Below are 21,892 nucleotides of genomic sequence, written 5' to 3'. Positions count from 1 at the left end.
CGACTTCTCAGTCGCGCGCTGAGTCTTTCCGCTCACCTAAAAAAAAAAAAAAAGAAAAGAGCTGTGGCGAGACGAAGACAAGGAAACACACGCGTACATCGGTGGGGAAATACGTGGACAGCATTCGGTGACATTTGCCCACGAACTGCGTCGTGTGTGTTCGTTTACGCCGTCGTTAAATGCGTCGAATGTGAACAAGGGAGGAGGGCTCGCTGCTGGGAACCTTTTGTCGGTAAGTCGTCTTTTATTTGGCGAGCTACGCGCAGAAAGGCCACGACGAGAGCCCCGTTCGATTCCTTCGTCGTCGTCGTTTGCTGGCTCATCAACGGGGATAACATTGCGTATTTTAATAGAACGGTGAAGAATATTCATGCTTACACTCGGAGGATAAGTTTCCTATTTATAAACTTAGAACAACAAGTAGTGCTTCACAACGTTGACATTTTTTTTCTTGTTGCTTTTGGATATGTATAACACTGTAATTAATTGTATTTGGCACTCAGGATAAGGAATTGGTGACGTGGAAATAAGCAGGTTTCAGTGTTCCTTGTGTATTGTTGCCTTTTGATCACGTGAACAATGATATATTTACAGTATTGTCCGTGCAATGCTATATTTAAGCTTCTTGGTATAGAAATGTAAGCCTTTCTTTACCACATTGTGTGTTCGCGGAGGTATGTGTGTGTGCTGTTTTGGCAAGCCGTCACGGTTTTTTTTTAAATATCTCGCAGTACATTTTCACGTGTCCTGGCGTGTGACTTGACTTGACTGTGCCGCTGCGAAGGCAGCTGGACGTCTTCAGAGAATCGAAAGCGATGTGTTCTGTTGTTGATTTTGGTGGGGTTGCTCACACATTCCCCCCGAAGCACTGTCCAAATCCACCCTCGCTTTTGTTCCAATAATACCTTGAGTCGTTTCCTGTTTGTTGGAAAGGACAGCAACGTCACACACTTACCGTACTCAAGGATGGAAGTGATTAGTCCGCTTGTCATAATGTAGTACTGACAAAAAGAAGAGAGAGAGAGCAGGAGACTAAAACATGTTATGATGAAATATGTTAAAGGAAGGGTTCTTAAGATTGTGCCACATACTTTTGGGGTGCTTCCTTCTGGTGCAGTGGAACCTCAGGCTGAACATCAATTCCGCGGACATTGTTGGTCTGCAACATGTTGTTTTGTTCAAACCATTTTTCTCATCTTGTTTCATGGCTCTGGATCAAACTGTCGCCATCCGGGAGTTAACTGTGTAGGTATTTTTAAGTGGCATTCAACATTCGCAACTGTCAACCACTGTGACTGAAATATAAAACCAATAAAAGTCTCTTGTCTCAGCTGGAATGATGTCTCCCAGAACTATCAAAATAAAATGGGAAAGTGTATCAAGAACCTAAATGTTAATAGTAAAACCAGTACATTTGGATGTCAGTTTACGAAATTTTGTGATTAGTAATAGTGGACGGCAGAAGAATGTGTCATCAATCGGAAGTAGATGTTACACTCAGATACTGGTGTACTGACTGGTTTTTATTTGTGTTTTATATTTATGGCCTATAAGTGCTTTTCATTTAATTATTTACTGGTATAAATTGTACTGTATATTAAATTATACTCCTGTGTTCTCTTAACAAGCCTGGTTGTGACATAAAAAGCAAAACATGTGTAATTTAGTCAGTCCTCTTTTGCTGATGGTTCGTGTGTTGTCTGCTGTCAAATCTTTTGGAAAAGACAGGGCTCTTATAAGGTATGCGTAACAATTAGTATTGTTTTAAAATAGGACAAATTTTCTGCAAGACTATTTTATTTGGTTTCCCAAAAAATACTGTGGTGACACGACAAGTAAAAAGTTCCAACAAAAGGTTCTTAATGCTTATTTTAAGCTAAACCACACTGTGGTTGTTTTACACCTCCAGGCCTAGACTTTAAACACAAGGGTGTTTTTTTTTGTATGGCTTTCTGTGATTCATACCATTTTCAACATTATACAATGATCCTTGTAATCTTTTTTTTTCCCTCTCTTTTCTATTACTTTATGATTTGTCTGTCACGTTCCTTGAGGTAGCCGACTGGGGATTACCAGGCACTCTAGGGCTTAATATCGCTTCGTACCTCATAACAAAGAGTGACTAGTGTGTGGCATGCAGAGGTCTTGTCGTTGGGCTAACTCCACAGGCCCCGACGGCCTCTACCAGCTGCGGTAGCATTTGGGCCTATTGGGTGGAAATATCCTCTCGGCTGTTTCTTTGACACAATGAGTGCTTTCTGTCCATGGACACATGCCTCTGCTGCTGCTTTCCTTGGACTCCTTTGCATTCGCGGAGCTGCAGACAGCTGAAAAGCCACAGTAACAGCCTGCTGGATGGATGCTAGTCAGACTAGTGTCTGAAGTGGACAGTTGCCTAGTTTTCCTCTCGTAATTGTAGGGCTTAACTTCTTGTACCAGACTATTACCTAGCCATCCATTTTCCGTATTGCTTACCTTCACCAAGGTCATGGGTCATACGGCCATGCTACCTTGAGAACCCCCGATCTTGGAAGCTAAGCAGGTTTGGCCCTGCTTAGTACTTGGATGGGAGAGCGCCTAGGAATACCAGGTACTGTAAGCTTCTCTCCCTGGCTAGAACAGGGGGGGGGGGGGGTGGAGTTTACCCCAGCTGTTTTTGGGAACCCTGAACTAGTCTCCAGCCAGTCACAGGGCAGTGTAAATATACAACCATTTGCACAATTTAGAGTCTTCAATTACTCTATCATACAAGTTTTGGTGATGTGGGAGGAAACTGGAATAACTGAACAAAACCTACACAGGCTTGAAGAGAACATGCAAAGTCCTATTTGAACCCTGGTCCTCAGATCTGTGAGGCAGATGTGCTAACCAGTCATCCACTGTGCCGTCTACGGACTATCGTTTGCTAGTTTATGTGTGACTATCGATTGTTCAACCTTTTATTGGTGTCAATTCAGTCATAAGGACTGACAATGTCGCTAATACTATACCACAAAAATCAGTCATCTTGTGGCGTCACATCAGATATCAGCATAATGTACAACACCCAAGCAATCTTGCAGCACCTCAGCATACTTCACTCGAATCAATAACAGCCAATATCCAAAGATCGCTTGTATGCGCTTGCCTTTTTCATGTGACTTTTCTGTTAACCAACAGTAGCACTCAGCATTATTGAGAATAGCTAACCTTGTGAGGCAGCCAAGAATACTGCGAGCTGGGGCAAGGGGGCTAGCAGCTCTATGCCAGCATTTGTTATGATGAAACTCTTTTACCGTATTCCAGTTTTTAAATTGTAATCAATTACTTGTAATAATGTATTTAGCTCTGTGAGAGTCGTAGATGTCTTCTGTAGCTGGCTTCTTTGTATTCTGTGACACAACACAGCGAGTGGACAGTCGTGCAACGACTTTAGCGATAGCATCAGCAGCTAACAGGATGAAGTGATACGTTAGTGATCTGCTCCCACGATGCTCGATAATCATTATGGTGACCTAACTGCATGTGAACAGAAGGGACGGTTGATATCTTTGGATCAGCATGTTTGGGGTTAGCGTCCCCAAACATGCTCAATATATGTTCCCTTGAGGTGTGGTAGGAGCAGCACAAATTATTTTCACCATGCGGGCAAGGGTAATGTATTTGAGTCGTGCTTTTCAAGTGAACTTTTCTATTTCCTTGTGTTTTATGACCCACTCGGTTGTCCAAATGATCAGGGAGAGAGCCAGGGAGTCTGCAGGGATGTTGATGATTGGGTTTTCAAGAGGCAAACTTTTAATTAGCAATGCTCCCCAAACCTTCGCCACCCTCCTGAATTTTCTCTAGCTGTGCCACTGCAGATGATTACAATCATTTGGTATTCATTTTATTTTCTTATTGTTCCCATACAACAACACTTCCTGTTCCTTTATTTTAACAAGAGAGACCAGAGCATGGCCATGTATGTTACACTTTAATGCATTGATCATTATCAAGACATAGTTGCAATGCAGAATTTGAATTCAAGTTATTAATAAATTTCACGTTAACACATAAATCACAATTCCTCAGAATTGTCTTATATTAATATTCTTCAACAATAAGAAGAGCTATTGGACATTTCTCAAACATAGATGACACATGCAGAGGATATTGTATATAATGCAGATCATAGACTTTACTCCTATGGTCAAATCCTGCTTCCTGAACGACCCGAGGGAATCATATTTCTCTCTGCACTCCCAATTCTTCTGTTATGGATGCCTGGATGCCACTCAGCATGTAGCTGCATGAAAAGACAATTTAAATGAAGTGGCAAGTGGGAGTGTTTACCCACACCCACACACAGACTTCTTCATGTACTGTCAGCAGACATACTGTGGGTTCAAACAATATATTTCTTCTTTCTTTTTTTTTGTACAGCTGTGAACCTAGAACCTAGGAGTCTCTTCAAGTACATGGCTCCAGTACAGTTGACTGAAACAATGGTGGTTGATTACATTTTGCACTTGTGATTTAGTTTCATTTACACACAAAGTGGGATGAGGTGGTCTTCCTCCACCACAAAATGCTAAATTCTTAGCAGTTGGTAATTTACATATGATGTTATCTGCACTTGGTATCACCACAACCGTTATCAAAAACTTGACTTTACGCCCATCTCTTCAGGATGATCGGTATTGGTCGATAATTAGGATTTTATGCTGATTGGCTTTATTGTCATATTTCACTGAGCCAATCAATGACCTCATTGATAAGGTCTGCAAAGTCATTTACTCACCGTTGTGTACAGAATGATCTGATCCAAAAGCTAGTTTATTTTTAGCCTTGTCGCTTGTGTGTCTTTTGACAAAGTACTGTAAATATCTGACCACCAATAAAGATATTTTTTAATAAAAGATGTTGGTGAGATGGGACAGACATGCCTGGATCAGACTACAAGACAATTCACAATTGCACTATGTCAGACTACCGCAGAAAAAAATCTTGTATTCCACCACGTCCCATCTTTTACAATCTTTGGGGTATATCTTGTCAACTCAAATGTGACTGAATACACTCGTTACGATGCTGACGATGATAGCAATGAAGGGTGTGTGTATTGTGTTGGTCGAAAAAGAACAAAATGTGGGGAAAACATAGTGGTGGTGGTCCCTGGTGCTCTGGAGCATACGTTCATTAAAGTATTGCTTGAGGTATGTTCCCATACTTTTAAAACGATATGGCTCACAAGCAGTCAACAAAACGTTATGTAGCCTAGCAAGCTAGTACTAGCTCTAACTGCTGTACGTCAACGTACCAGCATTCTTTTGAATCATGCTCTTTCAGTGTGGGTGGAGTAACTTAATTACATTAAAGTAACTTAATTACAGTAAGTTAGTGCCCATTATGTTTTAAAGTCAGTGTGACCACACTGCTTACAATATATGACCTGACGGGAATATTTTTGAAGATACTCACTATGCAGTACACGAGCATACACAGTACATCAATATTTAAATAGACACAGTGCTCCATCTTGTGATCGGATCCTTGATGAGATCTGTATTTTTTTTTTTTTTAATCTCGCTAATCGGTGCCCAGCCCCAAAGATGCTGATCACGTAAACCATGTAAAAGCAGATAAAAGAATATCTTGGAGCAGCAGGGCTGTGTAACTAATTTTTTTGTCCCAGACCACATCATAGTTTTGGTTTCAATACAAGGGCCGTTTTGACTTTGAACACATATAAATGCACAATTGTCTCATATTATTATTATTATTCTAGGCTTGGAACTAAGTGATGGATGACTAGTTGTGAAATCAGAAGGCTGTAAAACATTTTGACTCTATTTTATTTTTTTGGTACTCTTTCTGACTTTAGTTTGTCCTCTGTATTGCAAAGGCTTTTTGACGGTCTTTCAGTAACACCTGGCAAAGATTTTGAATCTCCTATCATAGGGACACAGTAACGTCCATGGTTTCAATGTTTGGCATGGGTCCTTTTGCGTTTTTGTTCCCTTTGGCTCTGTCTTGTCACGTCTTGTCTGCGTCATTCTCTCCCACTGACCTACACAGCATGCACATATCCGTTGCCATCGATCAAACCCTCAGGAACATAAGGAAGATGGTGGGCGGCCGGGTGCCTAACCCTGCTGGTTGTGTATTGGAAATTTCTTGCTCCCTTCATATTTCTTTATGCTTCAATCATGTGAAACAGTAATAGGTTAAAGCATGTACAACCAGCTCAGGTATGGTGATTTACTGGAGCACTGTAATCTATGAAAGTTTTACATTGGACACATTGAGATTGTCAATGCAAGCATTTTTATATACAGTCCAGGAAATAATCGCTATCTCTCAGTGAGAGTACGTTTACCCACTGGCAAAGACTTGAAAAGTCTCTAATTTTAATGGTAGTTTCATTTAACATGGAGAGACAGAATATCAAAAAGACAATCTTGAAAATCACATGAAAGAATATTTTCCAAACTTTTGAAACAAGTATTTGGTCCTCTATCAAAACATTGCTTGTTACTTGGTGAGAACCCTTTGTTGGCCAGTACAGAGGTCAAACCTTTCTCCTAGTTGCGGGCTTGCATGGAATTTTTATTCCTGGAGAAATTTTGGACCAGTCTTCTGTGCAGATCCTTTCCAAATTCTAAAGGTTTCAAGGCTGTGCCTTAGCAACTCAAAGCTTCAGCTCCCGCCACAGATTTTCTCTGGGATTTAGATCTGGAGAGTGGCTAGACCACTCCTTGACCTCAATGTGTTTGTTCTTCAGCCACTCTTTCATTACCTTAGCTGTATGCCTTTGGTCATCACCAAGCTGGAGCCCCCATCAATGGCGTATTTTAAGTTTTCTGGTAAAGAGAAGGAGGTTGTCAGAGAGGATTTCACAGTACAAGACTCCCTCCATAGTTCCCTCAATGTGGTGAAGTTGACCTGTCGTTTTTGCGGAGAAACACCCCTAAAACATAATTCTTACACCTCCATCCTTGATTGTGTGGATGGTGTGCTTGAGGTCATAGTAGAACTTCCTAGCTCAATTTTTGTCTCATTTGACCACATCTCCTTTTCACAATCATTCTCTGAATCATTCATGGTTTCTTTGGCAAACTTCTGACGGACCTGTACATGTTCCTTCTTGAGCAGGGGAACTTATGCGCTTCAGGATTTTCATCAGAATTGTTTTATTCGCCAAGTATGTAAAAAAACTGAATTTGTCTGTGGTAGATGGAGCCACTCTGGTACGACCTCAGTTTTCGCTCTCATGCTACCGGCCAATATGGAAATTTGTTGAGCTGAGTTCTGGTTTGCATTTTCACGCGACATGAAAGTAAATTCCGCAAGAAGCTGGTCAAAGAGCCTCATGCGGCACCCAAGCCACAAACGTAAAGGCTCCTTTACACGAATGGTCCCCAGGCTGACGTCACTGTGGCTACTGTGGCGATTTTCCTTTACACTCAAGCGCAACCCAGGCTCATTTTTGAAAAAATACTGCAGTTCTCCTCCAAGTCAGAGATGTCGCTACAGACGGTATTGGCATGGACACCACAGGGTGGAGTTTGCTCTGCATTTTTTCCATTTCCAGTACCGTTTTTCCTGTCCTTTCTTTAACAACGAACAAAGCAACAACAATGGCGACCGTGGAACAGTGTCTACTAGAATAGGTCTAGATGACAAAATTATACGTTTAATTATGGTGCAAAATCAGTGGAAAGGCTGGTGGCAGAGATGGTATGTGGAACCAAGGAGAATGGTGAGGATATCATCACACCATGTGACTAAAACAGACCAATCACAAGAGATGATCTTGGCATCATTCTACGTGCAGCAACAATTTTTCTTGTGTGTGCCTCAAGTGACACGGGGGATTGTGGGGGCAATGGGTCGGTCACATGATGCAATGCAGGCATCGTCGGCTGTGCGAGTACGAGCGAGTAAACAGAGGCCTTAAGAGTTGCAAGAGGCTGTCAAAAAACTGCATGCTGCTCCTTGGCCACGAATGTAAGAGCTGCAAGAAACTGGTCAAAGACTCGCCTGTGGCTCCTGAGCCGCAGATTGGTCATGGTTGCTCCATCCTGTCTTCCCAATAAGTCGTAGACTTTCACATGCAACCCTATAATTTGTAGTCAGGTGTTTACAGTATTTCCATCAAAGGAGCGGTAGGTCATCTGTCAGTGGCCATGCAGCAGATCTGCAATCATATCCCCTGCCCTCTAAATGTAACCTTGGTATTGCATTTGCCATTAGCTCAGCAGCAGTTTGTCTCTCTCTCTCTCTCTCTCTCCTCTCTCTCTCTCTCTCTCTCTGTTTCTCTCTCTGCCTCCCTCCCTCTTTCTCTCTCCCCCCTCTCTCTCTCCCTCTCCCTCCCCCTTTTGTAGAGAGCAGCCTTTCTGCAAGTTCCCCATATATAACATAAACTGTTCTCACTTAACAATCTCGCAGTAGCAAAACAGCCAAGATTTACAGTACTGTTCACAAGTCTCACCAATGTTGCATCCTCTGAATGGGAATCCCACTCCTCCACTTGATTCAATTTGACTAGAATTCAATTACGGATTTTCGATGCGTCTTGAATCGATGGACATTCATTTCGATGCCTGCATGCTACTTTTAAAACCCTATTTGTAATGACTCATATTTGCATGTTTACAATAAATTAGTTTCATTTGCTGGTTTAATATTTTTTCATTAGACATAGTTGAAGAAATATATAAGTTAGAATGTAATATTTCAAAGTAAATCATGTGTATTCAAATTACAGGTTAAAACTGTTGACTGTGAAAATATTATCAATAGGGTCTAGCACAATCCTGTCACATATCAGCCCCATCCATAACAATAAATTGTGCCTTCAGCCTCACGCTATGATGTGACATCCCTGATGTGAAATGGTCACCTTCCTCAGGGCCACTACACAGCCACAGACATACAAAACTCAAGATACAAAATGTCATATTTTCTAGTTTATGTGGGTTGGGTTTTGCTTCACATGCTGCCGCACATGTATTCATTGTGCTAATGTGGGGCGCTAAGAGACTTTACACCTATCTGATCAATATTGGCCAATAGTATTTTATACTGATTGGGCAATTGGGTTTCACGTTATAATTCGTAGATCTAATCAGCGACATCATCGATCGGCTCCTCACAAGACATTTACTCACCATCGCCCTTGCATATTGTTCCAAAACTTAGTTAATTTTTAGCCCTCTCCTGTGTCTTGTAGCATAATACTAAAACTATCTCAGGCGTGAGCATTTCAGGGAAATGATTGTTCCGTTACCGTGTCGTTACCCAGCCTGAGAAAACACAGAACCGAAAGTCTGTTTCCCAGATCTCAGGGCTTACTTTCAACGAAATACAACAATCTGTATAAAACGAACCTACTTGAACCCCTTTATTTTTAATGATTAAAACGCCCAGCTTTGTCAGTGTGGTTTACAAACGGCACCGGTTTCCGCTTCTGCGCTACGCATGCGCAAGGTCGAGTTATTCATATCCGGGTCACTCAAACGCTAGTCAAACATGTCGGTTGCTAAGCGTAAAAGACAAGAGACTGTGTCCCTAAAGACGTTCCAAAAGTGGACTATATCTGAAGAATTTATTGACGAAACCAAAGAAGAAGGTGCGGTGATAAAGCTGAGGTGCAGAATATGAATATAAAATCGTTTCCCAGGACAAAAATCAACGGAACCGAAAGATCGGTTACCATACTTGCCGAAATCCTCATGCCTGTATCTAGCGACGAAGAGTTTTCAATCTGTCAGTGAAAAAACACATTGTCACTGTGGAACTATTTTGCAGTGTCTCAGACAAACAACACGCCTGTTATTTGCATTCTGTGCCCAACTGAAGTACGTTGTGGAGAACGTCATCTAAAAAATGTTTCAACATAATAAATTTGATCGAACACCTGAATCATGTACACAAGGAGGAGCATGCCATGTTCAAACACCCCAGTGTGCTTAAAAAACAACAACCAAACAATGGAAAAGCCAAACAGACGCAAAGTTTGGATAACAGCCGTCCATATGCCTGGGACAGTGTGAATGTTATAGTAACCATGTCTTTAACAGTATTTATTAATGCATTGTAAGCGCAAGAAAGTAGTTTTAACTATAGTAAGTTGGCACCCATTATTTTTATTACGTTGATGCTATGTTTATTTGAAGTAAACCTATATCATTGGCCAGTCCTTGAATGTCCCCTGAAAGACGTTGTTCTAGCATTTGTGTTAGAATATACTCAAGTATAAATTATACAAGTTTATACAATACATGAACAAGTCATATAAGTGGACACATTGCTTCATCTTGTGATTCAATCGGTGATCGGTTACTATTGCATTTGCTGAACTGTGATTGACCCCAAAAATCGTGATTGTGTAAAGCCTAGTATCAAGAGTTTTTTACCATTTGTGCTTTAACCCTTTTTGATTCAAATTAAAAAATATTTTTCAGTAGAGGCTGACATTATATTGTCAGATGGGTTGCACCTTGACGATTGTGCGCACCTGAGAATCAATTTTTATATTCCATGGACTTCACTTTCAATTGCAATACTAGGACATTGAAAAAAATCCTCGGTAAAGTCTCATAAACGGAATTTTAATGCCTTTGACAGTATTTCTCCTGGTTTCCTGTATTTTCATCCTGCTTGCTTGTGCATTTACATGGGCCTTACACCATCTTTCATGGCAAGAAGACGGTGTTGTCAATGTTGTCACACATCTTTGTATAAACATAATTTTCACATGCCAGATTTCACAGCCCAATAAACAATGGACCGAAACTAGGAAGTATTGTTTGATAATAGGTTTAGAGAAAGAGGACACACCCGTCACACAATGTTTCACGTCTTTTCATCTCGTTATCATTTTACACAATGCAGTGTTCCTGTCACATGCTCCACCTCCCACCTCAATAATTAGCTCCAAAGAAAGCATGCTGGTGTCTGTTAATTGATCGCCTCAGAGGTATAGGAATCAGGTAGATCAGGAGTCCTGACTACCTTTCACGTGTCTGTATTGCTGCGTCCTGATTGGAAGCAGGGATTTATTTCCCTGTTGCATCATCTCTACCAGGGCATTAACAGCTAGTTTATTTAGATCTTGGTGCAAAGCCAAGGCTGCGAACAGAAGGGCTATTACAGGAATTTTCATGCCGTTGTTGTCGGAAAGGAAATCAATTTGAAAATTGCCGGTGTTGTGGAACCTAAGTATGAGCCGCTGGAACTCAATAGCAACTCATTCGGTAATCAGATAGGTTTTTCATGATTCACCGAGAAAGCCCCTTTCAATGTCACTACGGCTTATAACCTTGATATTGTTCACCGTGCCCTCTGTGCGTTGTGGCTTACATAATGTCATGCTGAATGTGTTCAGTAATCCATGTTTCCCCTCCTTCTCTCCAATGTGGCTGGAACAGGTTAAGCCCTAGAGGACCCTTGCCGGTTGTTGGAGGAAAAGATGTGCAATGGAATGGTAGCGTTACATACGAGAGCCCCTTCCTCCTTCTCCTCCTCCTCCTGCTCCTCCTCTCTAGCCCACAGGCTGGCCGCCTTCCCCGCGCTTCTCCTCTTCTTCACTGTGCTGCCCCATGCCCTCGCATCAGGTAAGACGCTCACAAAAACATGCTTACTCCCCACTTATCCTCTTACACAGTGCAGATGGAATAAATTGCCATTCAACCTGATTCCACTGGCTCGTTGATGTTATGTTCCGCTCGTCTTGCAGGCCAGGCAGAATTCAATTGGCTTCCTTTCACCCTCTGGTTGCTCACGTTACTGTCTTGCACGTTCCATGGTTCTGTTCATTGCCAAAAATGAATCACAGCAGTTCCCTCAGCCATTGAGTGAGACAGAGAGATAATGTTTACTGCAGTCATGTTACTGTTATAAGTTTATAATCAGATTTGACAGTTCATGCCCTATAAGAGGTTTTAACATAGCCAGCAAGTGTTAGTTTTTAGCCTGCACCGCCCTTCAGGTCAAGTTTTGTACTTCAGTGGGAAAATAAGTAGTTTATTCTTCATATTCAGTTGTTGCTAATCTGATTTTTATCAAAGACTACACATTCACTTGTTTACAACCAATGCATTGATGACATTGCATACTTGGAAGCCTTTGCTTGTGCCAGCTTCCCGTTCACTTCAGCTCTCTGATGTTCTGCCTACACACACAAGCACACACCATCTGTAAATACAGACCCACGCACACACAAAGCCAGCTCGTGAAATGTGCCAGATGTCCTTGCAGCCGCCGGGTTCAGGCGACTATGTATGTGTTCTTTTAAATGGGTTGGAGATGTAGTGTTTGCCTGTGAGGTGTGCTGGAAGTGTTAATAGGTTTACTTTCTTAAATGCCTTGAATAAATAAATGTGTGTTCCTGCCCATAGGTGTGTAAGCAACACAATGGAAAAAGAGGAAGGTGGCACTGCTGATCCCAATTGTATTTCCTGATTTGCCTCTATTATGTAACGCAAGATTCGTGCTGAGCCCACAGGAGCTGTTCTGACGCTCACATTCAGGGTCCAATACACTGCCAAGCTAGTCCGGCTCAATGTAACCTTAAATCCGTCGGTCACGTGCAATGGGTGTGTGTGTTTGTGTCTGTCTGTGCTCAGCTCTGGGTGGTGCATCTCTTTCCTCACCTAGCATCACCCATGACAGATTTCAAGCCTTAAATTTGTTTTGAAGAAATGTGATTTTTCATCTTGTGTAATACGATCTAAACCAAACTGCCTTTTTAAGTATTTTTAGATTATCGTTCAATAGTTGGGGCTCTTGCTATTTAGTGTATGTCACAAATGATTTCTAATACTTGTTTTTCTATTTTGTAGCCGTAGTGTACACTCCAATGACCAAAGTCTTCAGCTAATGAATGTAATTATCAATTTTATATGGGACAAACTGCTTTACGTCACGCAGATTAGAGCAAAGCAGGCTATGTTTAAATGTTGTCACCTTCGAAGTCTCTGCAACAAAATCTCATTCCAACATGGTCATTTGTTTGGAAAAGCGAGGATTACACAGCATAAGACACGCCATTTTACTTTTGTATTTTAGGCTGTTGAGAGGATCGTGAGGCCTCACGCACTGTGCTTTATTTTTTATGGCCCAGTAATGTTAGATGCAAGGAGTTCCAAGTGAACATGAGCAATCTGGAGGATGTTTTTAATGAAGGCCTCTATCTCAGTATACATAATTCACATAGGTAATCCCCTGATGGATTTCAGCATTGGAGATTGCTCTGGACATTTTCATGAATATGAAATTTCATCACTGCTTGGAAGCTTTTCCAGTCCCATGTAAATCCAGCGTGTGGTTTGAATAGAAATGCAGACTAAATTGTATGACAATGCATTTACCTAAAGGAGACATTTTTTTGAGACGAGTAGAACATGCAATATTGCATCAAGCTGTATCATTCTGAATATATTTACTGTATGTCAGGTTTTTCTGAAATACGTCTGGTTTCGTTAGGAAATATGATATCCATAAAGTTTATGAGTATACTTTAAAGGCACTTTAAAATAACCTTGGCATGAAAGATTGTGAAAGTGATGTGTTCAGTCTCAACATACACAAATGTGTCGCAATCAGTCATCAATACTTAACTAATTCTTCTTTCGTGTCACATTTACAGCTGTTTGTGATTGTGAACAGAGAATTTTTCATCATGTTTAAACATTTTTCGTGTTTTTGTAGTGTAAAAATACTCTTGACCTTCCTCATTCTTACAACTGAGGTGGATCCATAGAAGTAATGTCTCGCAGTCGGCCTTTGTGGTTTGTGACACAAGAAACAGGCATGGACAGTGAGTCAGAGCTGCAAGAATAAAGACTCAACTGGGCGAATCAAAGGTTTTATTCACATCATTGCGTGCCTTGTTTTCTGCTGTAACAGCAATATGTTTTAGGAGTTTCAAATCATTTCCATGGGTCCAGTTAAATCGACAAACAATACCCAGTGAATCCCTGGAGTTACAGCTGTTTCTCCGAATATAATCGAGGACCAGAAGTCTCCCACAAACAGGCATGTTGTGGACTCTCAATGGCGCCAATATTTATATATGTTCCTGTGTGAGAACAGGAAATGGCTGTCCCTGGGCCTGAGCAAAAAGTGTCGTCATAGGTCAGAGGGGCGTTGGATTATAGCCTTTCCAATATACTCCTGGATTTGTGTATTTTTGAGAAGAGCTTATCATAACATGCCTTAGGTGCTAGCCTATTTAGTTACCTCTCACATTGGAGTACGGACCCAACTCAAAGATATAAGGTTCTTTCCTTGAATCTGGACTTATTCAAGGAAACAGTTGACAACTCCTTCTGTTTAATAACACCGTAGTCCACAGAGGCTAGTATAGAAATATTCCTTCAACTGCAGAAGAAATTACCTGAGCCATGAGCCATGATTTACTTACTTGCTTAAAAAGCAACTTTTTAAAACATATTCTATATGGTATCCAGATGAAAAGTTTTATGAATAATACACGTCGGCATCAGAGCATGCTTTCTTGGACACTCAAGGCTTGCAGCTTTTCTGAAGGCTGTTTTTACAAACAATGGAGCCTGGGGACAATGGCTCCTGTGCAATTAACTGTGGAGGATTGTTCCCTGATGTCCTGTTAGCCCTCGCAGTTTGTAGGCATGCAGGAGTTATGGCTTCTTTATAGTCACACAGACCGAGAGCACGCTGATGTCACTGATGCTATCCCGCACGAAGTTTGCCTTTATACTGGGGTGCAGCTCAGGCGCACAGCATTTCATCACAGCACGTCACTAAAACGGACCAATCACAAGAGATGATCTCCATGGCATTCTGCGAGGAGTGACAATTTTTGCCGTGTGCGCATCAAGTGACGCAGAGTGGGCGTGCGGTCCAATGCATCGGTCATGCAAGGCAATGCAGGCGTTGTCGGCCGCACAAGCATAAAGAGGCCTTAAGGCAATATGTCAACTACTGGCCCTCGCTCTGAAATGTGAGAACAAAGAAGGCTTTGAGGGGGGTGTTGGAAGCCACAGGCCAAACCTCTGCAAGCTGTAGCTCCACTCCATCACCAGCCTGTAATTAGCACTGCAGTGAACACAGTGCTGCCCTTACCCCCAAGATGTCTGTCTTCTTTTTCATTTCAACCTATCCAGGTGAGAACAGGGACCCTTTTAGGTCAGTTCTGTTCAATCCTTTCGCCTCTCCATCTCACTATATCTGTCTGCTAATCACTTGAGCCACCATTTTTTTGTTTTTACCCCGTGCCATTGAAAAGGTTTCCCACTCATTCGAGCCCTAAAGTGAAGATTCAAACACCTCGCTGGACAACAAAATGCTCCACCGAAGCAGATAGGACAGCGTGGCAAGACATCAGATGTAGCATTTCATTCACTGAAAACAGTTGAGCAGATAGCTCAGTCACGGCTTGGATATCCCCTATGGGCAGAGAGATTGCTGGCTGTGCAGTTCTACCACCCCGGCTGTTAACATAAGATGTAATTTTTATTTTCAGACCATAATTTATCACTTTTTAATGTGTCTGCAACTGCTTTTTTTACATTAAGGAAGCCAGTGGACGTTACGGGGCATTAGTTAGTCTTGTAAATTGATTCTGGCGAACAATGTGTGGTTGAAGCACAAGGAAGTAATAATAATTTCCAATGGGCGTCATCTAAGGGATCAGCCTGCTGAGTAGAAGACATCCCTGACTAATGAGCTGTTATATATATCCCCCAGCTTCTCTCTTGTCTTCTTGCCTGCATTTGGTCTTTTTTGTCAGGGTTGACATTGATATTTCTTTTGTTATTGGTTCTTCTGTTTACTTATGAGGATTTTGTATGTATGAGTCTTCTTTGTGGGTTTCATGTTGTTGAATTTTGGATAAAATACATGCAGGTTTTTAGTATTTAGACCTCCCATTTAGTGGAGCCTTCAGATGCCCACTGAAATAGCAAAGGTATGAACTTTGATCATCCATTATGTCAACATGAGCACCTTGTTCAAACAAGTTATCAGGCTTTGCAAGACACCAGACCCTGACACCGAATGCTTTAGACATCTACATTTTGTAAGGCCTTGGGCAACAAAAATGACGCATAGGCTCCAGCTGACTTCTTCTGCTCCCACTAGGTGGTCGCGTTCTTAATTTAATATCCTCCAACTGATCGCTAAATGCCCCAAAAAATTCACTCAATAGTTAGAACTGCTTAGTCTCCACATAAATGCCCCAGTAAGACCTAATCGACCACAGTGCTCTGTACAAGAATGCAAATCAATTCATCCTTCTGTTAGTTTTTGTCTGGCATCAGCATTGTCGGAAGCTTTTATCATTAAAACGTGCTCACTATCAAAGTTGAAGCCCTCCATAGTGCATAATGGCATAGTCAGATGACTGCACAGTGCATGTCGAGCGAAGCACTCTTCTGACTGCTTGATAATAAGCTGAGGAGAAGGGCAAGCCCGTACATGCGCTATCTTGCTGCATTTCTGTTGATTGCTGTCATGTGACAAGGTGGTGTGCAGCTGATTCTCTTTAACTCATTGCTTTGCTATGCAAAGTTCTAGCCTTGCTGCTTATTTTCTGGTTGTTGTTTTGTGTGTGTGTGTGTGTGTGGTGTGTGTGTGTGTGTGTGTGTGTGTGTGTGTGTGTGTGTGTGTGTAGTGAAATTAATCTGATTCCAAGTTAAAGACCACATAAACCACATAACTACCTAATAGACATCCATGATACTCTCCTTTTATAATATGCCTTGGAGCATAGGTTGGCCATGTTTTTTTGAACTGCACACTCCTCCAACCAATATCATGTTGTCTTCTAACACATCATCATCTAATGTGTGGCGTATGCAGAGCTGCCAAATATTACGTAATGTCCGTAGTTCGCCTCGGAAATTACTCACTGCTGACTAGTTACGGCACTAACACTGATTGTTCCGTATTTTGATAGGGAACCAAAATCTGACATGACCGGCTTCTATGGCGCTATGCCTGGCCAACGTGATGAAAATATCACAAATGAGTTTGATGAAATAAACACTATGGCGCATGCTATTTTTCTGAAGAGATTAATGTAAAATAATTCACCGCCTTACAAAACTCCCCTGAACCGCAAATGAATTAATACGTCACTGGAGATGTCATCTGAGGACAAGGTTGGGTCCATTATCTGAGCCGTTTATCCTCACAAGAGGCACATTAGTGCTCGAGTCTATCACAGCTATCTTAGGGCAGGAGGTGGACTGGTTGCCAGCCAGGAAATATAAACCAATAACCAGTCGCACTCACAATCAAACCTAAGGGCAATTTAGAGTCATTAATTAACGCATGTTTTTAGGATCTGAGGGGGAACCGGAGTGCCTGGAGAAGGATTTGGGGGGGAATCGGAGTGCCTGGAGAAAACCCACAAAGGCACAGGGAGACTATGCAAACTCCACACAGGGAGGGTTGGGATTTGAACCCCAGAACTCAGAACTGTTAGACTGACGCGCTAACCAGTCGTCCACCGTGCCACCATTTATAATATATATAAGCTCAGTCTCACAATGGAGAGATTTCCGTCTTATCAGTAGTAATAGTGGATATAGGAAATATATAATATAAATAGCATGCAAGAGAAGACATCTCTACAAGTGCATTCCCAAAATAGAAATCTACCCGGTAAACGATTGTCCATGCATCAACAATCTAATTCTGCTATTCCAAGTCAAATCTATCAATGGCTTCCAGTCAGCTTTAGCATAGATTTTAAAGTTATGTTACTGGTCTGTAGGTCATTAAATGGTTTATGTCCTGAGTACATGAAAGAGATGCTTTTGGAATACAAACCCAGTATGGCTCTCTACCGGCTCAGATCAAATAGTTCAGCGCAGAGTCCAAAGCAAACACAGTGAAGCAGCATTTAGCTATTATGGTGCACAAAAATGAAATAAGTTGCCAACAAAGGTAACGTCAGCCCCAAATGTGCATGTATTTGACGTGTTTTAAACTAATTCCACTGTTATAAATGTTTTAATACATTGTATTTCAATGTTTTTAATCCTATAAAGCACATTAAGTTACCTTGTGTATGAAATGCGCAGTACAAATACATTTGCTTTGCTTTGACATTTTGAAAATATGGAAATTCACACAAAGTTGGACAAATTGTTCTAGGAGTCAATTTATGTGGGTTTGCTGTTCTGTGAATACTAGTGTCTAGTTCTTTTTTTGGCTGACTTATCAACACGCATATGCACATGTATTTCCTGTAAACATCTCGTGTATTTCCTGTTTCTATTACGTCCGGTTTAGTCTTTCAGCTGTCAACTCTCATTCATTGTGAAATCTCTTTTATGACGTGTTGTCTCTGTGTTCAATATTGTTAAGTAAACCACATCTTATCTTGATTCGCTCTAGCCTCTTTTACACAGAGATCCAGCTTTGATACAACTTGAACTTTTCATTAGCAACCAGCGACACAGGATGTTGGTGCAAATGTGTGCACTTTCACACAATAAATTGCATCCCCAATCACATAATTACAGGTGTAACATTGTAAACCCGGTGTGATGCCTTTGTCAGGGGTGATACTACCTCAAAAGGAAAGATTTGTAGTTGAGTTCACCTTACAACTGGCACTGTGTGTGCATCTGAAGACTCCCAGATTTTTGGAGTAGCAGGGGATGCGATGTAGTCTAAATCTAATGCTCACATCAAACTTGTCTTGCTTCACATATGGTGTATCACACCCTTTGTTGATGAGCTTTTTGTCTTTTTGTCTCGGAAAAAAAAAAATGAGGGGGGATAGGTTCAGCGAAGACAGGGACACACTCCCAACACTCACTCATACAGAAGTTACAGTCTTGTTTTTTTGTTTACCAGTTTTGGCATAAACAATATTCAAACATGCAGACAATAAATAAATATATATATATATATATATATATGTTCTCTGAGTGTAATACTTATATCTTCAAAATGACTACTTTTTAGGAAATAAAAAAAAATACCATATTGCCTGAGTTACCAAATACTGCATCGTTAAAGTAGGTAGGTATACATCATATTGGTGTCATGCATGTTGTACACTAACATCAAATAGAATGTTGTCATTAATTAGAATGTTACGGACATATCGCCGCCAGCCGGACCATCAATGTCAGCACTCACGCTAAGCCCCTAACAAGAGATGAGGCTTTAATACTTAACAAAAGCTAACAAGTGTGGTTACGTCACCTTCCCAAACTAAATAGAAAGTGTATACCACTCAGTATATGGTGTGGCCTTCATTTGGCAGAAACACTTGTTGCTGCTTTTTGTTCAGCCTCTTGTCAGCAGTTGCTCTTTCAAAGCGTAACAATCATTCAGCGTTCCCACTGCAAACCCTACAGCTATACCCTAACAGAGAGATGATGTCGAGTGGGGTGCAGTCATTTTTTTGTAAGTGGTCTTTCCCTCTTTAGGGCAGCATATTTATATACTGTTTATTACTCCATAAATTTAAAGGAAATTAACAGCTTCACAATGATTCATCCAACACTGAATCCCATGCATTTTGGTCACCACATTGGACACTTTTTCTTGCTCCTTTTTTTTTCTTCTTTTTTTTAACCGTTAATAATTTGCAGATGTCGTTTGACTTGGATACCTGAGGTGCCAGACTCAGATAATCACCCCTTCACCTTCAAAAAATGTCCTCAACTCTTTACTGCCTGGCAAGGTCTGCCTTCTGAAATGTGATCAGCTCACAGTTGTCAGTTGCAGTGACAGTGTGGGAGGGGGTTTGGTGTGCCTCAACACATGCACATGTGCAAAGGAGAGGGGTCCCCTACACTCTCTTTTGTTTTCCCCCTGTAAACTGAGAGGGAGGAATGTTTGCCTCCCAGCTGTCCTCAGTGGTGAGGATGATAGAAAAGCATAGGGACACACACTGTTACCCTTTATCCCATCTGTTCTTCAGGTCAGTGTGCGTGCGCAGATTGCGGTCAAACAATAGTGCCCTCCTCCCCTCCCCAGCCCTCAATCGCCTTGGCGTCACATGCATATGCAGCCCTTCAAATGCAAAAAGTGTCTGTCGTTGTTTTGGGAAGAACACTGCGGCCCATCTCTGTAGGCCGGAACAATGGGATGTAATAACAGCACACGTTGCTCGCTTAAATGTATTGCAACACTACAGGGCGGATGACGGGGAGTGGGGGATGTTATTTTTCTGTTTGAGACTTCCTTCTCCCTGGGTGGATGTATTGTGGTTTCACATGAATCACCTACAAGCAAAAATATGGTTCTTTGGAAAACTACAGCTGTTTAACTGGAGTTTCTGACCTTTTTACGTGGTGACCATAAGGATAAGTCCCATCGGTATGCATTTCTGCTTATGATTGTTTGGATAATACGGAACACAGAATGAATTATTACATATGTGCTGTGGGACTACTTCAACCTACATTTATGAAAGTTCTATAAAAGTGCCAGCTCCCCCATTATCATCATGGACCCCCCCCCCCCCCCCGCGCCCACACAGATCAGCCATATTTTTTGGCAGAAGAGGCGGGTTCTGATCTTCCGCTTAGTGGTTCAGTCAAACATCATTTTTCCTATTCTACATGAATCATATTGCATTTTTTATAACCAGACTACTGAAATCTAAGAAGCTTTAGTTACGATTTTAGAAATTCAATTCTTCTTATTTATCCTGGAGACATTATTCTTTGTGTACTGTACTGAACTCTAATTCCAACATTTTGGTTAACAATCCATTGGATTAGTAGGATAAACTGTCAAATCGAGAAATAAACAAAAAATAAACCTGATCTAAAACATGACTGGTATTTCATTGAAAACAACCGCAGCTTTAGGGAGAGAACCCACCAAAGGAACAAAAAAAAACATATTTACAAGGCCAAAGAGAGCATCATCATCCCAGAGATTTTAATCTTAATCCAGCCCACACACAAATTCCCCTGGTTCACAACACACATTTATGGCCTATTGTTCAATAGAGCGTCTAAACAGCTGGTCGCAGAAGTCATCAGTATCTGATCTGCTTTAGAGCACTCACAGCTCGTAATAGAGGATAATTAGAATTTTAATTTGCCTTGGGGAGGAAAGACCGTTTTAAACCCTTCTTCTCCCCCCAACTGTGTTTTCCCCAATCCACCACCACCACCCCACCCCAGCTCTGCGTAGGCTAGTGCCATTGGTAACAGATGGGGAAAGGGAGATATTCACAGCCAGGCAGGCTCTTCAGAATAAATCAGGGGATTTTAACGCCTCCCCCCCCCTCTACGTCCCCTTCGATGCCCTAAGGTGCAGGATGTTAGGCTTAGGAATCGTCCTCATGAGTGTTTTGGGTCTGGTGGGTCTTTGTTCTTGTCCTATGTTCATCCAAACTGTTTAGCTATAGATGGGTTTCCAATTACCGGTAGTGACACACAAGATGGCAGACAAGGGAATCCTGGGACTGTGGTGACGTCATCGGAAATCCATGTATTAAACTCATTGGTCAGCTGTCATCAGTGACATGAAAGGTTGTGTGCACAAGTACAATTTCTGTTTGAAGGCGCAGCTATCACCCATTTTCTTTATCGCTTATCTTGTTGAGGCTCACAGCAGAGGCTGCAGCCTTTCCTAGCTGACTACACCCTCGACTGACCACAACACAGTCGAAGGGAACTTCTCCATTGTTTATCAGTGATCCCACCCCAAATGCACGAATATTTATGTGAACTGGGAAACTACTAATGGCCAGTCACATATATTTTTCTAGCATTTCCTTTGTTTTTACATTAAAATTCTTACTTCATTTTTTTGTTCATCAAGATGACTTTAGACTTGTTGGATAACTTTTTGTGTTGAACTGTCCCTTCCATCTTGGAACAAACCAGGATGAAGTGGACTTGTTTCCCCTCTGTTTAAAATAATGTTTCCACAGAAGGAAGTGATGGAGACTGGAGTATAT

The 21,892-nt window shown here is 41.5% G+C and overlaps 1 protein-coding gene across 2 annotated transcripts in view; it reads left to right on the top strand.

The window, feature by feature from the left end:
- Positions 1–21,892, top strand: part of susd6 (sushi domain containing 6) — a 35,876-nt gene that overhangs the window by 907 nt on the left and 13,077 nt on the right. The window contains exons 1-2 of one of the 2 annotated variants that reach the window (XM_061811717.1): positions 9–232; positions 11,394–11,579. In XM_061811717.1, the coding sequence (XP_061667701.1) occupies positions 11,435–11,579 (145 nt within the window). In that variant the 5' untranslated portion in view covers positions 9–232; positions 11,394–11,434. Of the gene's footprint in view, positions 1–8; positions 233–11,393; positions 11,580–21,892 lie in introns of those variants that run through there. The other variant, XM_061811719.1, reaches the window with a different exon arrangement.

The sequence above is a fragment of the Syngnathoides biaculeatus genome, chromosome 23 (assembly GCF_019802595.1).
Source record: "Syngnathoides biaculeatus isolate LvHL_M chromosome 23, ASM1980259v1, whole genome shotgun sequence".
In the NCBI taxonomy this organism is placed as follows: Eukaryota; Metazoa; Chordata; class Actinopteri; order Syngnathiformes; family Syngnathidae; genus Syngnathoides; species Syngnathoides biaculeatus.
This window is presented reverse-complemented; position numbering and strand designations above follow the sequence as displayed.